We start from the raw sequence: 20,670 nt of genomic DNA on the forward strand, positions 1-20,670 counted from the left end.
CAAGCTGATTGATCTTTAAGGAGGCTGCTGAGAGCTCTGTAGGTCAGCTCTGACCACGTCCTGCTGTCCGAGTGGACAAAGGAAGGGGGAGGACCGGGACATTTTCTACATAAACTGCATTTGTTTCCTCTTCTTTTTCAGCTTTGATGCAGATAAAAAGCTGGACACATCTAACTTTTTACCTTCCAGTTAGGAGGAACTCTCCAGAACCTTTCAGGTTTCCTAACCAGCAATCTGAAGCATTTCCAGGGCATAAGGGTTCACATTTATCATAGCTCAAATCAACAGGATGTCTTTAGTGAAAAGTCATTTTTCACCAACAAAAGCATTAAAGATGTTCAACTTTAGTTGAACTAAATGCCCGTTTAGGCCCACCCCCACCTATGTCGAGTTTAAGGCCTTAAATCAACACTTTAGCAGGGTCTCATCAGTGAACGTGTGATTAAAAGTCAAAAGGAGCATAACAATTATATTGATCTGATGTGATTTTCTTCTCATTAAAGATCCCTGAAGAAAAAAATGCTTGGTGAAAAGAGGGATCAGGCCCCGGTGCCAGTTACGGAGAAGGAGAGAGGAGGCTAACCTCAGTGTCACAAACTGAAGCATGATGGGAGTCCAACCAGCCTGGACAAAGGCCTGCTGAGGTTAAAACAGTCGGTCAGTGTGTGAGTAAACTGGGAGAATGGGCCAGGAGCGGTGAGAACACCTCCACAGAACATCTAAACCTTCAACACCTACAGTTACGGATACGTTTGGGTCACCATAGAAACAAACATGAAAAAGTACCTCCAGTCCTGTTTATAAAATGTACTCAAATCTTCTCCAGTTTCGAGAACCCTTTAGTCGTGTTACCAGTGACGCAGACGCGTGCTGTGGTAGCACTGATGTCTAACGGCGGACAGATGTACTCACAGCTGGGTGATCCCTGCCCAGAGTCTTCTCTCGGATGGCCAGAGCATCATTCAGCAGGTTAGCTGCCTCCTTGTATTTGTTCTGATCCCTAAGAGACAGATGCAACAACACTCTGACGTAAAACACGACAGCCAGGACTGAGAATTAAACCTATTCCCACTAGCACCACTTTATTTTCATGTGACAACTCAAAACAGCGTTGCAGCCATTCCCACGTTCCACACAACAGCACGTTGACCATAAGCTGGACCAGACGCTGGGATTTCCTCCAGTAAAACACAAGACCTGCAAAGTACTTTTAGTATACTTTGGCTCTTTAGTGTCATTCTTTTGTTCCCATCTTCTTGGGCAAAGAAATTAACACTTTCTCCTGACTCCTGACTCTAAATCTTTGCTTTGTTTGCCTTCGCCTGACAGCGAGGCACCAAAGTTAGTCCCAGAATGCTCCAAGGGTGCATGCTGGAGGATTCTAGCAACATGCCACAAGGATGTGAGGGAAACAAAGACAGCCATTAGTACACGTTTTCCTGTAAAAGAAACGAAACGCGTTTGTGGAGACGAGAGTTAAAGGTCCGTCTTTGCGGTCTGCACTCAAGAGGCCTGGGAACTCTGGTGAAAGGAGCCTTCGCAGAAAACAACTTTTATTCTAGTAAAACTAAAATATGCTGCAGGAGATGAGTGGACTTCAATAAAAAAGCATAAATAAAGAATCTTAGTTTGTACCTGTAGACAAGTGCCAGGATGTTAAGCATGGTGGCTACATCTGGATGGTCATGTCCAGAGGTCTTTTCCAAGTCTTCCAGAGCCTGTTTGCAGAGGGGCACTGCCACCTCGTACCTGCCCTGGGAGGCGTACTGGATCACCAGGTTGTGAAGGGTTCTCAGGCGAGCCGGGATCTCGTAGCCTCCCTGCTGGGCAGCCGCTGCTGCAGCACTACCGTGGGCTGGCTGGCCTAAACACAAACACAGTGTTTTAAATCAATGCCAATCTCACACTTCTATCACAGAGCGGCTAGCTACACATGAGGAGGGCATCAAATGGGCCATTCCCATCTGTACCGGGTCGGCCCGGGCCGGGTAGCCCCAGTCGGCCCCAGCCTGGCCCGGTTGATTCCACACATCCTTGCCTTAAGCCCATGTGGGCTGATTCTACCCACCAATCAGAGGCTTGCTCTAATGGAAGGTGTGAATTTGCTGTCAGCAGTGGGTGTGTTGGCCCTGGTCGGCCTGAAGCAGACCCCCTCCAGAAGAAGGCTGAGAATGAGCCTTGGTTGGCCCGGAAAAATACCAGGCCACCCAGATATGTAAACAACCTACGTTACCCGGCCCGGGCCGACCCGGTACAGATGGGAATGGCCCAAAATTTATTCATACCTAGAACTCATGCTTCAAACCAGCTTGTTTAAACAGTGATTAACAGTGAAAACTTTGTTTTAAGTGGTAAATAGCCTGTGTTTAGAAAGCTCCAGTCCAAGAACCCCCCCCCACACCCCCGCCCACCCCCACCCCCACCCCCATTCACCCACACCGTCACCTGTGAATCCAACAGCAACCAAATCCTGACAGAAACATTCATAGAAAGACAGAAAACCATCTTTTATATAGTGCCTGTGAAGACAAAAATCACAAGGCGCTTCACAAAAACAAAATTTAATTAAAACATAAAAAAGACAAAAAAAAACGATTAAAAATATGATGGGAATAGTAAATGTACGGAAAGGGAGAGAAAACGAGCAGGAAAGAGGGAATCGGTGGATCCCGGGAAAGGTGGAATTGTTAGGAAGAGCAGAATAAGGAGAGGGAGGTGATGAAGGTCCCACCAAAGCCGGAACAGGTGAGTTTAAAGGAGACCACTGAGTCCACTGATCTCAGGCTCAGGGGGAGAGAGGTCCAGAGTCTGGGGGCCACAGCAGCAGATGATCTGTCACCTTTGACCTTTAGCCTGGTGCTGCACAACCAGTAGGCTTTGATCACTGGACCTCAGGGACCTGCTGGAGGTATAGGGACTAAGAAGATCACCAATGTAAGATGGTGCTTGTCCATGTAAGGCCCTATAGACCAGAACCAGGATCTTGAAATGAACCCTGAAGTTGACTGGCAGCCAGTGAAGCTGGAGGAGAAGCGGGGTGATGTGGGTGTGTTTGGAGGACTTGGTCAGAAGCCGAGCACAGGCATTCTGAACCACCTGTAGACGGTTCAGGGAGGTTCTGCTCAGACACGTGAAAAGAGAGTTACAGTAGTCTAAGCGTGAGGAGATGAAGGTGTGGAGAACTGTCTCAAGTTCAGAGCGGGACAGAATGGGACTCAGCTTAGCAACGTTCCTGAGATGGAAGAAGGAAGAGCGAACAAGAGAACTGACACGAGAATCCAGGGTGAGAGCTGGGTCAAAGGTATCCAGATTTAAACGATTTAACATCACATGTATGTGTTCCAGCGGGCACACAGACCAAGATGACAAAAAAAGGTTGACTTCAAAAGTTCTTCAGTTGTTGATGTACATCCAGTGACTACTCTGAGACTTTTGGTGGAATCCATCCAGTAAATCAGGAGATGTTTAGCTAACAGACAAACAAATGAGCCCATCGAAGCAGACGGCATCGTTGAAGCTAAACTAAATGGGTCAACACTGAGAGCACAACAGCTACAGTTTGTCCTACAAACAGGATTATTTGTGCGTAAAAACCGCCTTTGTTCTTCTCTCCAACACAGCTAATGAGCTGGCTCTTGCAGGCCTGAAGGCCCCTTCAGACCAACCAAACGCACCACTGCATCCTGAAAGGCTTCAGTATCTACTGCATGCTCTGTGCAACGATAGTCACAACATGATGAGGGCACCAGGGTCACGACTCAAAGAAAGATTCAGTTGCATCCAATCAAAGGAAAGCAGTGTGTGTCTGAAGGAAGCCAGATAAGGCTTTTAGGTTTCTGACTTAAACACATAAAAAACATGCAGTCACTCGTCATGATGTCACATTATTTTTACATCCAGTGACTTATGATGTCATGACGTCATGATGTCACATTATTTTTACACATTTGTCCTGTACCAGAATGTTTCACCTATTTTGTAATTTGAATTGCTTTTATTTTTGATTTATTCAATATATTTACCTACAACTGTACCATGTTCAGCGCTTTGGGCTTCCTGACAGGGTTGCGGAAGGCGCTTTATAAATAAAACTTTGATTGATTGATTGATTGATTGATTGATTGATTATGTAAGAGAAGCAGCAAGAATGACCAACTTGACTTACTTGTCCCTTTTAGTCTATAACTTTATGGTTAAAAGGAAGACACCTGAGCTTTTTGGCCTAAGGCAGGGGTTGGCAACCTGTTCCCATCAAAGAGCCATTATTACCCGTTTCCCACAGTAAAGACAACACTGGGAGCCACAGCAGCTGCGGCGTTGTGGGCGGGGCCTACCCTCAGACAGCAGAGAGCTGCTTTAACCAATCACAACAGGTGACAGCAGCCGGTACCGGTCGCTCGTGTATGTCAAAGTTATCTTTCATAAGAAGATAATCAATAAAACGATTTATAAAGTGGATCCAGAAGTTGTAGCCCGTCTCTGCCGACAATATTTAGATATTTTTCACCCTGTTGGTGGTTTTACTGAGCAGGTGCCACTTTTGTCATACGTTTCTTTTTAAAACATGTTTAGACTGTTCAGAATACAAATCCAGGCTCTGTCACGTTTGATTGTTGTAATTAAACTTTGTAGGTGGGGAAGGTCAGAAAAGGAGCCGATCATTTTGTTTTTCCCTCATTTACAGCGACGGAGATAACGGCGCAGTGCGCCTGGCTCTGGTGTTAATCAAGTTTAATTATATCTCTTTGCAACAATTTTCACAAGAAAACAGAACAGTTAAAAGCAGGGCTTGTGTTGACCGGACAGTTCCCGTATTTGACCGTTTATTTTGACGGAGAAAGAATAGAAAGAATTACCCCGACGCATGCAGATGAAGTGACATTTTATTCTACGCACATCGCAGATGTAGCTAAATCACTCAAGAAATGATTTCCATCTGAACATCTGAGCTGGACACTGCTCAGCGCAGCTCGCTGTCAGCGCGTACATAAGGTGCACAGGGAGCTGAAGATGTGGAGAGGGGCTTGGAGCGCGTCGCAGAACCAGAGCGCATGCGGGAAGGTTCCTCCCACTGAAGCGAGTGTTTTCCAAACCCGGTCTCTCAGAGAGACTTGTCACTTAGAAAATGTTCCCTGATTATGAAACTTTGGCTGAATAGCACTTGTTCCTGTCTCCAATGTGGCGACACATCCAGGAGCCGTCTGAGGAGAGTCCCAGAATCTCACATCCTCGTCAGCTCAGGAAGCGCCTATGATTACGCACAAGCGTGACCCATCCCGGTCTCACAGTAAGACTGGGTTGGACCTGTTCAGGTTTACGCAGACAATCTTTACATTTAGAATTGGCATACAGATGTAAAATTAATGCAGTAAAATATAAAGCATTTTATTTAAATATCCATTCATTATTTTACAAGCACAGAGAGCCGCATCAGATGGATGGAAGAGCCGCATGCGGCTCTGGAGCAGCGGGTTGCCGACCCCCGGCCTAAGGTCTTGTCTAACGGTGTCGCATGAGGTCTGTTTAGATCCTGCTCAGGTTTGTTTTCCCTGCAAGTGCGATTAACTTGTGTAGGCATAGGGTAATGAGCACAGTCATCGCTCCAACGCTTCTGTAAATGTGGTCGTGTGCAGTTTGTTAACTCGTTCACTGCCACTGATGGCTAAAGTTATCATTTGCATTTTTTTACTGTGTGGGCGTCGGACGAGCCCCCGCGCTGAGAGAACAAACATCCCAGCTCTGAAGCCGAACTTCACCCGCATACGTCACACGTCACGTGATCAGGAAGCAGAACATCCATGTGTTAGATCGTTTTGGGCCGCTGCTGTAAAAAAAGTGAGGCGCGAACTGGAAAAGCGTCTGTCGATCACATTTCAGCAATGGATTATGAAAGAACGGATAACAATCGAAACACGCGGATTCTTCCTGATTAAAAGATGAGTCTCCGCTTTGTTTTGGTTGTTTTGGCGTCGACATCATCCTAGCGCACAACGTTCTGTGACCCTAACAAAACAAACAGTAAAAACGGTGAGAAACACTGGCAGTGAATGAGTTAATGTGACCCAACCTCGATGCCATCGATAACCTTGCCCGCGCTGCAGTTTTGAGTCAAATGTCATTCTGAGATATTGTAGAGTACACCAACATCAGCAGCTAGCCAAGAATGAAGTTAACCTAAAGTGTGTGTGTGTGTGTGTGCATGTGCGTGTGCGTGTGCGTGTGCGTGCGTGCGTGCGTGCGTGTGTGTGTGTGTGTGTGTGTGTGTGTGTCCAGGGTGAACCCCTTTTATTTCTGTTTTTATTAAGTGACTCAGAGTCTTTCAGTGGGAAATATTAACACATAAATGAGTCTGTAAGCTTCTGCAACTGTTCATAGACATGTTCATCAGCGTTACACTTTTCTGCTGACAGCAATTTAACACGAGCTAAAGGAAAAAGAGACACCTGATGTCCGTAGATGCTAGCCCACCATCGTGCTCGCTCACACTGAGACAGCATGAACGCCTGCCCCATTCTCTCTCCTTAAACACAACTCATCCTTGACTTCTTTAAAGAGCAAGTCCCCCCCCAAATCAACTTTTTTATGCTGATTAACTATATAAATGAGTCTCTGATCATGCTGTAGACACATGTAGTCAATAATTTGGCACTTTAGTGCATCTTAGTTAAAATTTAAATATTCTGCCTAAAACTCAGTGTTTTCACTTCAGGTAAAAACTCTGCACTGCATTTGAATTTAAATCTGCTGTTGCTAAGGGCTAAGAAGTATCATATGATGTCAGCTGGTACCATATGATGTCACAATGTCATTGTGAGCCTATATTTGTGTGTATTTGTTAGCAGCTCTGCCCTCTTGGTGTGCCAGGCAACAGCATTTGTTGCATTTTTCAAACAGCAAGTGGGAGTGAAGTTAGACTCTGGTAGGGGGTGACTTGCTCTTTAATGTTTTTTTCCTGAGTTCAAAACCACAAGGTGCTTCTGCCATCAGTGTGACCAAGAATATGAAGTTTATTATCCTTTTACCTTAACCGGATACAGAAAAGTCCAACGTTCTGTTTGGTAAATAAAACAAAACCACCTTCTCCCCGTTAAACATCAGGAGGGTATCAGCCTGTAAGCAGGCAGCAGAGGGGTTAAAGAACAAGCTGTTAGAGCATATGCCAAAAAAACATGCTTCATGTGCCAAGTACTGCACTCAAACCCAACAGTGACACCCACCTGTATTACTTCAGTATGACCTGTAGGAAATCTCTCACCAACTCCTCTACAGAAGCTAATCTTATCAAAGTCTTTAGTCCTAGCTAGGGATGTCCCGATCCGATCACATGATCGGAACTCGGTCCCGATCACATGGTTTCAGACTCAAATGGGATCGGGCGTTGCTCCCCCTCTCCTAAAAAGTTGTCGGGCTCCCCTGAAGCTGTCATGAACTCCTCCTCTTAACCTCCTCTGCGGGCCGGGCTGGCGCTGCACTCCAGTTCCCAGCATGCCTGTCACCGACGCTTCCCGGTGACGTCATCCCGCTGAGCCTATTTAAGGACCTGTCACAGCGGAGCCGGCACTCAGTCATCATCTAACGATAGACGCCAAGCCATTCTAAGACCTAAGACACTAACTCTACGAACCATACGGGAAGAGAACTTCCCACGCTGCCACATATCAGTCTCCATCCACCATTCTCTCCGCGCCTGGGTCTCATAACCACTCCAGCTCAGCCCATCGAACCTGACAGGATGACTGAGTCCCGAGTAGACCCAGCGGAGATCGCACAGCTGCGAGCTGAGGTAGCGCAGCTGCTCAGCCGAGTAGAACGCCAGGAGGCGGACAACGCCCAACTCCGTGTGGAGAACAATCAGCTGCGTGCTGTTACTGATCGCCTCGCATCCAAACTCGATTCCGTCACCGAACTGGTAGTCCAACTCTCCTCAGCCCTCCAACGACAGTCATCTGCCACTCCTAACGTGGTGGAGCCGTATCTAAGTCTCCCAGAGAAATGGGATGGGATTAAAGGATCCCCGGAGAGCATGTTGGCCGTTCTGTCAGTGACTTTTGAGTGTCAGCCGGCACGCTACCCGACTTCCTGCTCTCGCGTGGCTCTGTTAACCTCCCTGCTGACTGGGCGAGCCGGTGAATGGGCGGCTGCTCTGTACCATCAGAAGTCCCCAGTCTGCAACGACTATGAAGCCTTCGTGAAAGAACTGAAGAAGGCATTCGTTCATCCCAGCAGCGAGGTCGCAGATGAGACACGCCTGCTCCAGCTTCGACAAGGCTCTCAGACCGTGGCCGAATTCACCTCACGCTTCCGGACCACCGCTGCCCGTCTAACCTGGGGTGATGCCGCGGTGAAGGCTGTGTACTTGGAGGGATTGTCACCCCGCATCCGTGAGGGCATGATTGGTCACGAGGCTCCAACCACCCTGGACCAGGCGGTGGACCTGGCTCTCCAGCTGGACCGCTGCCTCCTCACCAGACCAGGAGTGAGGGCGGTTCCCGTACAATCCCGAACTTTCCCCCGCCGTCAGGAGAACCAACCCATGGAGGAACCCATGCAACTGGGTCATTTGCCCCCCGAGGAACGGGCGCGCCGTTTTCAGGAGGGACGATGCGCCTATTGTGGGGCTCTGGGTCATCCCCGTGCAACATGCCCCATACGCCCGGGAAACGGTCCCTCCGGGTCGGTGTAGGAGCTGCCTCACTCGGAGTTTCCACTCATGCAGCTCCTCATCACACCACCCTCTCGGTCTCCTTCCAGCTGAGCCAAGGACCGGTCCCCCTGGTGGCCCTCCTCGACACCGGAGCTGCAGAAAGCTTTATCGACCAGGGGTTGGTCAACCGGCTCAAGATTCCACTCACCCTCCTCGATCATCCCGTTCCCGTCACCTCAGTGGACGGGCGCCCTCTCATGCCATATCCGATCACGCACCGAACCCAGAACCTCCGGATGACCATCGGAGAACACGTAGAGACCCTTCATTTCTTGGTCATTCACGCCCCTACGACTCCTCTCATTCTGGGTCATTCCTGGTTCCGCCTCCACGACCCTCACATCTCCTGGTCCACCAGTAAAGTCATGGCATGGGGTGTTAACTGTCGCCTTCATCATCCGTCTCCAGGATCACAGCCTAGGGAGACACCACCCAAGGATGTGGATTTAACACTCCTTCCAGGATCACAGCCTAGGGAGACACCACCCAAGGACGTGGATTTAACACTCCTTCCACCCCAATACCACGATCTGGCTCGGGTCTTTGCAAAGGAGCCTACCACCAAGCTGCCTCCTCATCACCCCTACGATCTGGAGATCAGGCTTCAGCCCGGAACCACCCCGCCTCGGGGTCGGCTGTTCTCGCTCTCCCCGGCAGAGACCCAGGCGATGGACGCTTACATCAATGAGGCTCTCCAGAAGGGGTTTATCCGACATTCCACGTCTCCTGGGGCAGCAGGGTTCTTCTTTGTGAAGAAGAAGGAAGGTGACCTCCGGCCCTGTATAGACTATCGTGGGTTGAATAAAATCACCATCAGGGACCGCCATCCTCTTCCCTTAATGAGCACGGCTCTGGACGCCACTGCCCAAGCCACACTGTTTACCAAGCTGGACCTCCGCAGTGCATACAACCTCATCCGCATAAAGGAAGGAGAGGAGTGGAAAACCGCTTTCATTACACCCACTGGACATTATGAGTACCTGGTCATGCCCTTCGGCCTCTGCAACAGCCCTGCCGTTTTCCAGCGTTTCATCACTGATGTCCTCCGTGACATACTGGGTCGCTGGGTTTTTGTTTATTTGGACGACATCCTCATCTACTCCCGCACGGCCGAGGAACACACCCAGCATGTTCGAGCCGTTCTGTCACGCCTCCTGGAGCACGACTTATTCTGTAAACTGGAGAAGTGTGCTTTTCACCAGGAGTCCACCTCGTTTCTGGGATTCATCATCTCCTCCCAGGGCCTACGCATGGACCCACAGAAGGTTCAGGCGGTCGCGCAGTGGCCACTACCCAAGACCCTGAAGCAGTTGCAGAGTTTCCTGGGGTTCTGCAACTTCTACCGCCGGTTTATCCGCAACTTCAGCGCCCTGGCGTCACCATTAACTTCCCTGACGAAAACCACCAATCAGCCTCGCCCTTTCCGCCTCTCCCCGGAGGCCGTTGCTGCCTTCCATGAGCTGGTCCGCCGCTTTGTAAGCGAGCCCATCCTCCTCCACCCGGACCTAACACGGCCTTTCGTTGTGGAGGTGGACGCCTCTGAGACGGGCGCGGGAGCCGTACTGTCACAACGTGGCCAGGACTCCAAACTCCATCCCTGCGCATTCTTTTCCCGGAAGTTCTCTCCTACCCAGCAGAACTATGGGGTCGGGGACCGGGAATTGTTGGCGATAAAGTGGGCCCTGGAGGAGTGGCGACAGTGGCTCCTGGGTACCCCCACTCCTTTTCTAATCTGGACTGATCATCAGAACCTCATCCATATTCAGACCGCTCGCCAACTCAACCCTCGTCAGGCCCGGTGGGCCCTCTTTTTCGAACCTTATAACTTTCACATCGCCTACCGCCCCGGCTCAAAGAACCTCAAGGCGGACGCCCTGTCCCGTCAACACACCCAGGATCCAAGGCCTCCTGAACTGAGGTCCATCCTCCCGACCGAACGGTTCTTGGCCGCCCTGCAATGGCCCCTGGAAGCCTCCATCCGGGCGGCTCTCCCGGCGGACCCGGCGCCCCCAGAGACGCCTCCTAACCGCCTTTACGTTCCGGCCGTGTGTCGACAGGAGGCCTTGAGGTGGGGGGCATAGTTCACGGCTCGCGGGACACCAAGGCCAGGCTCGTACCTTCCAGTTCCTCCGCCGGGCCCTGTGGTGGCCCTCTATGAGAAAGGACGTGCGTGAATACACCGCTGCATGTGACACTTGCGCCCGGTCTAAGTCCACCACCCAACCTGGAGCCGGGGAATTGCAACCGCTCCCTGTGCCTAAAAGGCCGTGGTCGCACATAGGTGTGGACTTTGTCACGGGGCTTCCCGCTGCCGACCACCTGGACACCATCCTCACCATCACCGACCGCTTTTCGAAGGCTGTGCACTTAGTGGCTATGGCAGGGCTCCCCACGGCTAAGAAAACGGCGGAGCTCCTCCTCGATCATGTGGTGAGGCTCCACGGATTCCCCCAGGACGTGGTGTCTGACAGAGGGCCTCAGTTCATCTCACGTTTCTGGAAGGCTTTCTGTGGGTTGGTGGGCGCTTCCGCCAGTCTGTCGTCAGGCTATCATCCCCAGACTAATGGTCAGACGGAGAGAGCAAACCAGCAGCTTGGGCGTTACTTACGCTGCTTCGCCTCGTCTCAACCGTCCACCTGGCCTCGTTACCTCCTATGGGCGGAGCTCTCTCACAACCTCCAGACGTCCTCCGCCACGGGTCTATCGCCCTTCGAGACCTGCTACGGATACTAGCCCCCTCTTTTCGACCATCAGGTGCCGGAGGTGGAGGTTCCGGCGGCTCAGGATATGGTCCGCCGCTGCCGTCTCGCTTGGATCAGGGCTCGCGCCGCCATCACCCGGGCTAATACGGAGTACTCCCGACAACACCGCCGCCGCCACCGGCCCGGCCCTGTGTTCCAGCCTGGTGACCGGGTTTGGCTCTCTACCGCAAACCTCCGGTTTCCGGCTGGTTCCAGGAAGCTGTCGCCTCGCTTTTTGGGGCCCTTCCCAGTCCGAGATGTCCTCGGTCCGGTCGCTTACCGGCTGCGCCTCCCTTCCACTCTTAAGGTGCACCCGGTATTCCACGTCTCACAGCTCAAGCCGGTGGTGTCTTCTCCTCTCCATCCGCCTCCGACCCGGGTGCCGACGCCCCGAGATGTCGATGGGGACCCCGTCTACACCGTCCGCAAGATTCTGGACGCCCGCCGCCGGGGCCGTGGATGGCAGTATTTGGTGGACTGGCAGGGTTACGGTCCGGAGGAGCGTAGCTGGGAGCCTGCCCGCTCGTTTCTGGATCCTTCCCTGTTGGCTGATTTCTGGTCTCGTCGCCCTGGGCCTTCTGGAGCCGTCCCTCGCGGGGGGGGGTCCTGTCATGAACTCCTCCTCTTAACCTCCTCTGCGGGCCGGGCTGGCGCTGCATGCCTGTCACCGACGCTTCCCGGTGACGTCATCCCGCTGAGCCTATTTAAGGACCTGTCACAGTGGAGCCGGCACTCAGTCATCATCTAACGATAGACGCCAAGCCATTCTAAGACCTAAGACACTAACTCTACGAACCATACGGGAAGAGAACTTCCCACGCTGCCACATATCAGTCTCCATCCACCATTCTCTCCGCGCCTGGGTCTCATAACCACTCCAGCTCAGCCCATCGAACCTGACAGAAGCCCTCAACTTACACACACAGAGGGAGCCTGAAAAAAGATCCAGTGTCTACCTATATTATATTATTTATATGGACTCTCAGAGTTTAGTAAGTAAGTACATTTTATTTATCACAGACATCGAAGCACCAAGTGCTTCACATAGATCAAAACAAAATAAAACAAAGTCATAAAATCATAAATAGATTAGCATCATAAAATCAAAATGCTCTCAAAACAGAACCAGATTAACATCAGAGGAAATAAAGTCATAAAATTATACTATTTCATAAACAGATGAAAGATTAAAAATTTGGGTTAAAAATAAGAAAATAAAAGGTTTAGTTAAAAGCAGCTTTAAATAAAAGGCTCTTTAGCCTTTTTTTAAAGTGTCCAGACTGTTAATGCTGCTTTTACAGTTAAAGTCCACATTCATGAGAAAGAATTGATGTTATTCATTACTTGACTGTTCGTTCAAGAAGAGCTCTGTTTGTTAACAGAGTTGTTAAATGATAAAGTAATAAATAAAAAGTAAGAAACATTCTGGATCTGTTCACTTTCTCTATTCTATTTCGATGTATCGAAAGTATCGGATCGGGACTCGGTATCGGCAGATTCTCAAAATCAAATGACTCGGACTTGGACTCAAGAGCTAAAAAACCTGATTGGGACACCCCTAGTCCTAGCCTTAAGGACACGTAACATCTGGAATGTTAATAAAGGGTTTGTTCACTAACTGTTGTTTATTAAAGATTAATAATGCACTAAGTAACGTTAATAAAGTGACCCATCTGTAAAGTGTTACTCCATGTTTTCTAGTGTTAGAGTTTTCCTCGAGTGCCTGGTAGATTCATCAGAAACAGGTACTACTCTAGTGTTTAGTTACATTTTTTCTCTAGATCAGTGGTTCCCAACCTTTTTTCACAAGGACCCCCCTTCCTGAGTCGAAGACAAGCCAGGGCCCCTCAACCCCAAATCTAGAGGTGTGAATATTCACTCTTCTCCCGATTCGCTTCGATTCGATTACTGGGTCAACGATTCAATTCGATTCTATATCCCGAAGCATCACGATTATTTCATATTGATTTGTTTTCAACGATAAATAGAAGATGTCAGATAATTGCTTTTTATTTTTTTATCTAAAACGTAATTAACACAACCTGCCATCCCTCAAAAGCTCTCCATCCACAACAGGTTAGGACAAAACATTTAAACATTTAAGAAGATTTAACAAAGTAAAACATATGTTTCCTCGTTCAACACCACGCCTCAGGCTGAGAAAAACACGCTTTGCAAAAACTCACAAAATCTAAAAAAGTACTGAAAACCTACAGGACACATAATGTAATAATAAAATCCATAATGGGTTCATATATGAGTGTTTAATGTCTCTGAGCAGCTTTAGAGTCCAATATTTGTGCCACAGTTGAAGGGTGTCAGAAATAACACCAAATGAAATGTTTGACTTAGTTTATTTTATTTGAACCCAGTGGTTCGTTTCTGAAATGTTGGAGAATGAATCAAGTTCTGTTTGATGCAGAAAATAAAACATAAAACAAATTCTACACTTCCAATAATATTTAAGATGTGTGTTTTATTCTTTTTGATAATAACACCAGCAGAAGGCTGTGGGCTGGATTAGGATTAAATTACCCAGCTGATGGATCTCCTTCACTAACCAGCTAACCACAAACCTTTCCACTAACCTGACCTGTGTCACCCTCATGTCCATGCTGTCTGTGGAGGAGCAGACAGGAGACAAGACCTCCTGTAACTTCAAATGAACCAAAGCTTCCTCCCAGTTTCTCTTTCAGCTGAATTTAACATCAGTTTATCTTCATGAAACAAAAGAATAAAGTGGAACGAGAACTTCTATTTCTCTCTCCTTTTAACTTATCCGTCTCCCTAAATAAAAGAGACAGACGATCACGCTGCAGCCGCCGTCACTGACCCCGCCCCCTCCCCAAGACCGGATCTCCCTACATCACAGCACTCGGTCTGACTGAGCGCTTCCAGGAGAAATAATAATTAAATTATGAAAATAATAACGCGTGTTTGGAGCATCAGTTTGGAGGAGCGTCCTCCGATCGTCTCTCTTGTGTGAGCAGACAGTGTCTCTCTCTCTCTCTCTCGGTCGCTGATCGAGGGAGCGGAGCGCGCCGCATGACAACCCGCTCAATTAACATCATTCACGGCCCAAATCCAACAGAACCGGTCGGGCTGATTCGGTTCCGGTTCGGTCTCGGGTGACAACTCTAGCGCTCTGCCCTGCAGTACCACATTAAGGCGGAGGTAAATGTGGAGGACGCTCACTCTGACAGATGTGGATGCGGCGCTGGTGCCGCCGTTAAAAAAACAAAACTACATTCCACTATAATCGATTATGGCGTACTCTTCTACGATGCAGAATCGTTTATGTCCGCATCCCGATGCATCGATTATTTGATTATTTTCCTCAGCTCTAACCAAATCCTACCACATTAAACACGATTAAAAGTGAATAATCACAAACTTTATGCAGACATTCACAGTTATGGCTCTTACAGAGTTTGGATTGTACTGTTGGGTGTGTTATTGAATCTTGTAACCTCACAACATCAACACAGACAAAATGATGGGGACCCCCATGTGGGGTCATGGACCCCAGGTTGGGAACCACTGCTCTATATTACTGTCACAAAAGGGACATAGACCTATAGACTTTCTATCACAGAGCTGCTGATGTCGTCGTCCCCCAGGCTTAACTCCTTTTCTGGGGGAAACCCTGCTCATCTGAACCTGTATGATTTTTGCTGGAATTTTATGTCTTTAATGTGAACCCACTCGAGCTCTTTCAGGTTTTATATTTGGGTCCAAAACTGAATAATTATGGGTCTGGAGATGGTTGTAAGATAAAGACAGTGGGAAACTTACTGCCTGGAGCTTGGTCATCCTGGTCATCTGGGAAGAGGTCATCCAGAGTCTCTTTACTCGTGTCACTGTCTTTCTCCTCCTAGGAGGACAAACGCAGAAGAGAAAAATAAAAGATTCTTCAGCATGGAGGTTTATCTGAAGCTATAAGAAGAACCAGTGATGAAATCACTCAACATTAATTAATATTAACATTTTTAATCCTCTGTAGGATCAACACAGAGCTCATTAAAGTTCAGACATGACACAAATAAAAATTTATTATTTTCTTTTTCCACTTTTACAAATAAAGCGAGCTTACAGAGGAATTACCAGTGGGTTTGGATCAAATACACCAGGAGGACCCTGCAGCTGCAGCTAACATCTACCTCAGCATCAACGGCATCCTCCACAGCTTCACAACACAAGGAACAAAGACTTGAGCACTCACGGAGGGGGACAGGTCCTCATCATACTTCTTCAGCTGGTTCATGAACTCCAGGTGCTTCTTCTCCTCCTCCAGCTGGGCCACGCTCTGCTCGCTCTTTTGCAGCTTCTGCTGCGTCCCCGCTAACTCGTCCCTCAGCCACTGGTTCTCCTGGCAGAGCCGGCGCACCTGAGCACGCAGCTTTTGCTTCTCTGATTCAACAGAGCTCAGGTGGCTTGACAGCGCCATCATCACCTAAGCAAAGAGGGGGTCAGACCATTCTGGATCAGCAGGGTTTTAAAACCGTCCCTTTAGATTACAACCCTGTCGTTTCTGTTTCTCTTTGTTTTAGTTAAACATAATAATAGCAGCACAGAACGTTTAGCGTGTTTTTATAATAAAAGCATAATTCATTTGTACTTCAGAAACAACCCATCTCTCCTTCAGACACTGATCAGGAGTAATTTCATGTCATTGAGAGGCACTTTAGGTAACTGCATCGTCCTAAAACATCTGGTCTGAGGAGAAACACTGGGAGAGAAGGGTTCCCGGCCTGGAGACTTTAACAGACACGGTAAGGTGACTCTTGTTCGCATTGCAGGATTTTTAAATGATCAGACGATTTTCAAAACATGGGGGACCACACGCGTGGTGATAAAAATCACATGCTGTGGTGTTCAGCAACACAGCCAAAACCGCACAAACCAATTCCACACACACACAGTACAGGCCGCAAGTGTGGACACACCCCTGGGTTTCCCCCAGTGCTTTATAAGCCTGGCAGCTCGCCAAGCTTTGGTTGGCCACCCGCCAACCTAAGCGTCATGCCCCGCCCCCCTCCCCTACCCTACCGTGTCCGCTGACACGAACGTCGCAACGAAACTAGAGAAGCCTAGTGAACTAGACCAAATTCTTGCTTTGCAAAGTTTGGTCTAGGCACGCTCCATTGGAACCTCAGCAGCTCCTACCAGGACTCTGGCTAGCCAATCACAGCTCTCTAGAGGGGTTACAAACACATAAAGAGCTGTGATTGGTCCATAATGGTGGGCCAATCATAGTGCTCTATCTGCTTAGTGAACAAATCACAGAGCTGTATCCGCTTTGTGGGCCAATCAGGGCGCTCTATATGCCTGGTGGGTGGGATGATGCAACAGAGTGAAACAAGAGGATGTCACATTCATTGTCCAGTGGAATGCGGAGATCATTTGAAAGACAACGGTAGAACCCGCCCCACAACCGAGAGCCGTCAATGGAGCATGGCCACTAAATAATACATTTATTTAGTCTGGCTTGCCAGGCTAAAACTAGAGCCCTCCATCAGCTGATACTGGTGAGAAACAGCAGCGGAACGTGTGCAACCCCCCACCCCCGCTCTCACGGAGGAGCGCTGCGGGACGGAGTGCGTGACTCAACATGCATCCAACTTGTCCTTTAAGAAAAAACACGTTTTTTAAGCTGAACGGACTCATGTGCATCGGCCTTATTTTTGTAGAACTGTTGTCTTTTTCCCACAGTCCATCTGAATGATTGTGTTGAAGTGAGAAGGGAGAACTATTAGCAGAACCAAGCGTTTTGTTCACCACTAGGGTTTTTCCTCGTTTTTGAGGATATTAACAGTTAATCCGAGGGTTAAGAAGGCTTAGTCTAATTTCCTCATCTTTTTCTTCTGAAAACCATCAATAGCTCCGGCGCCTCTGCAGTTTCCTCTGTCACGTCTCTGCTTCATCTGCTGAGTTAAATCGGCAGCCTGAGCGCTGCTGCCACCTAGTGACTGGAGGATGGGTTCAAGCATTGAAAAAATGCTAAAATTAATGGATTCTCCTTGTGAACCGGGCCTAACCTCTACTTTCAAACCAGTGTGAAATGTCCGCGAAACATACTTCGCAGCAATTAGCCGCTGTTACAGTAGACGGGTTCTTTTCCACCGGCTGTGAAGTTTAACATTTTTGACAAATTCCAGAAGTATAAGAACACATTGCTTACATTTCAAGTAGGGATGTTCGATATTGGTTTATTTATTTTTTTTACAGATATCCGATATTTACCAACTCTTAATTTACATTGCAGATATAGATTGATACAAATATTTGCGGGTTTCCCCTAATAAAACAAAAAATAAATAAATCATTTAGGTTGCTAACATCACATATCTCCAATAATGCATGCTTAAGCTTTAAACATTATCCGTGCAAAAAGATGACAACTTCAATTTAAGTGTTTACATGGAAGCTTAAAACGGCTCACGGACATGGTAATCTTGCTTTATATGTTTGTACCTTGGAAAACATTTGTCTTTCAATGTGTTTAGGGAATGTTTGGGTGTGTGTTAAAGTTACTTAGTTGATCAAATGTAAGCAGTGTGAGCGTATACATGCTGGGCAAGGCTAACTGCTAAGTGTGGCCCTTAGATGTGTGTCTTAGTAAGTAATTTATTTTATTGTAGTTACAATGAGGAAACATTTATAAAGATCTTCATTTAAGAAAAGCAAGCCTTTGGTGAAGATTCTTGAGTTCAAGTTGTTGGCTAGCTGCTAGCTACAAGTAGCTAAATGCACTAAGGATGGCAGATCCTCTATACACAGGGCTAATTCCTAATTATTTACAAGTTGTGCCAAATAAAAGTAAAATATCTCAAAAACTAAATCCCAGACCTGTAAATTTTTCCAATTTTGAGAGAGGAGATGAAGCCACAGAGTTTGATGTTTAATTTGTGTATGGTTTGTAAAGGTTGGGTCACTGAAGGAGTAATAACCGATACCAATATTTTCTGATTTTTATGCCAATATCGGACAATAATTTTGATAGACTGATAATATCAGACATCCCTAGTTTCAAGTCTATTTTGTAGCGTAGTTAATCTACATAACTAGAATTTAACGCTGTTTGCTATCAGCTTTGTTAGATCCTGAGAAAGATCAAACAAATTAGCATATGAAACTTATATCATGTGTAGATATCCACGGATATCTATATAAGTGATAGATGTTCATACACCAACTGGCTTGGTCTATATTTAATCCAAAGATTAATATTTAATTTAAGAGATTTAAATTAATAGCAAAAGTTTATTTATTAAATCAGAAGATTTAAAGAAATTTTTGCTCGTTCAATAACCAAATATACACCACTCTGTGTTTCATTTCAAAGAAGAGTCAGGTTTAAAAGTTAAGAATTTATTACTAACATTTAAAATATGACAATTTAAAAGACAATTCATAAATGACAATTTATAAAAGCTTTGATATTAAAACTTGGTATTAAAGCAACCCTGTGTCTGGATTAACTAAAATGAGATGTGTGTGTTTGGATGTGTGCATGTAGTCTCAGAAGGTTTCCATAAGAGAGAAAATGTGTTCTGGGTGAAAGAGTTGTTTTGCAGCTGAGCTAAGTTAATTCTTAAAGAAACAGGCACACAGATGCAATCTGTCGGAAGTGTCTACCTCACCCAGTTAGGAGACCCCCTTCTTGGATCCAAGATGTCAGGAGGAGATGATGACCTCCAAGCACGAGGTGGGTAGAAGAACCATGGTGCGACCAAATCGGTCCTGAGATGTCTCCGGGTCACAACGACTGATGAAACTGGTTGCGTCTCAAAAATCAATAACTCTGAAGGAGTTTTGCATCAGCTTGTTGCAGATGGCGTTTCTGTGAAGCAATTCTATCAGCGTGACAGAACAGCTCAGTGGAGGCTTCGAGCGGCCGACCCAATCCTCTGGGACTCTCGTCGCCACAGAGATTTTGGTGAGCTCAAGAACTGAACTTGAACTGAGGAGTTTTGGTTTTATTAAACCTCAGGACACGCTGTCTCAGAGATAGAAAGCTTTGGTTATGGAACAAAGACATGTGAGAGCAGTTACCTTTAACCTGATTTCAGTGTCCTGCATGATGTGTATAAGCGCACATGACCTTCTTTATACTGTTAAAGATTACTGATTATCATAAATAATAATTATTTTAACCAAAGAATTAGGGGTGCTCCGATTGATCGGCCACAGATAATTATCGGCCGATTTTCCTGCAAAAGTGTGTGATCTGTGATCGCCGATCACTGCCTTTCATTTCCGATCTGGCACTGGCGCTTACTCTTCCCGGCCGGTAGTTCACCCTTCCGCTTGTCCCCGCTTAGTGCGCATGCGCATGGCGGCAGACCCGCAAAGACAAACATGTCTGCCGTGTGGAACTTCTTAACGGTGTGCGAGAGTGATATTAAGTTTGCGTCTTGCAACACTTGCAACGAAAACATACCCCGCGGAGGAAGCACTTCAAAAAAATTCAACACAACGAATTTGATCAGACATTTAAAGACCAAACACTTGGCGGAGCATGGTGAGTTTTTGAGGCTCACCGCAGACAATGAAAAGAAGCCAGCTAATGCTAATGCAGCCACAGTCAGACGGCAGCTAACGCAGCCGACGCTTGGAAACACTCGCCCATATGAGCGTGACAGTCAAAAGGCTAAGCAAATTACCCGTAAAATCATCGAGTTTATTGGACTAGACGACCAGCCTTTTTCAGTTGTGGAAGACGCCGGATTCCGCCGACGACTAACCCACTTGGAACCTCGCTACATGCTACCGGGACGTAAATATTTCACCGACGTAGCCCTTCCAGAGCTCCACCAGACAGTGTATTCTTTCATCGAGGGACTCCTTAAAGAAAGCGTCTCATCCTTTGTGAGTTTCACGAGTGACATTTCTAGCTCAGATGTCAGTCCTGTGTCAGTGCTGAGCTTAACAGCTCACTGGATGTATCTGAATGTATCCTTGGTTACTTAATTTGATTTAGGCGGTGATGTGAGATATTGACTTTTTTTGCACTATTTGTAGCCCAAAGAGAGCCTTAATGTTTTCAATTTCTTATAAATTGTTACTGATATTACATAATTTGAAGTGAAGTAAAACCATGTTTTTTCTGAATTAATATGTAACACATGCATTAGAACTCACCATAGCTAAATGAACAATTTACAGCCAATCTATGTAATTGGTATCGGTAATCGGCTGATCGGCCTCTTGGCTGATCGGTAT

At 47.2% G+C, this 20,670-nt stretch overlaps 1 protein-coding gene across 3 annotated transcripts in view; it reads right to left on the minus strand.

The window, feature by feature from the left end:
* klc1a (kinesin light chain 1a) overlaps positions 1-20,670 on the minus strand; it is a 54,853-nt gene that overhangs the window by 12,251 nt on the left and 21,932 nt on the right. For all 3 annotated transcript variants that reach the window (XM_015969012.3, XM_015969015.3, XM_015969016.3), the window contains exons 3-6: positions 15,668-15,898; positions 15,241-15,319; positions 1,636-1,864; positions 913-1,000 (exon numbers count right to left, since the gene is read on the minus strand). In XM_015969012.3, coding sequence (XP_015824498.3) covers positions 913-1,000; positions 1,636-1,864; positions 15,241-15,319; positions 15,668-15,898 — 627 coding nt within the window. The remainder of the gene's footprint in view (positions 1-912; positions 1,001-1,635; positions 1,865-15,240; positions 15,320-15,667; positions 15,899-20,670) is intronic.

This window comes from Nothobranchius furzeri, chromosome 18, assembly GCF_043380555.1.
Source record: "Nothobranchius furzeri strain GRZ-AD chromosome 18, NfurGRZ-RIMD1, whole genome shotgun sequence".
Classification (NCBI taxonomy): Eukaryota; Metazoa; Chordata; class Actinopteri; order Cyprinodontiformes; family Nothobranchiidae; genus Nothobranchius; species Nothobranchius furzeri.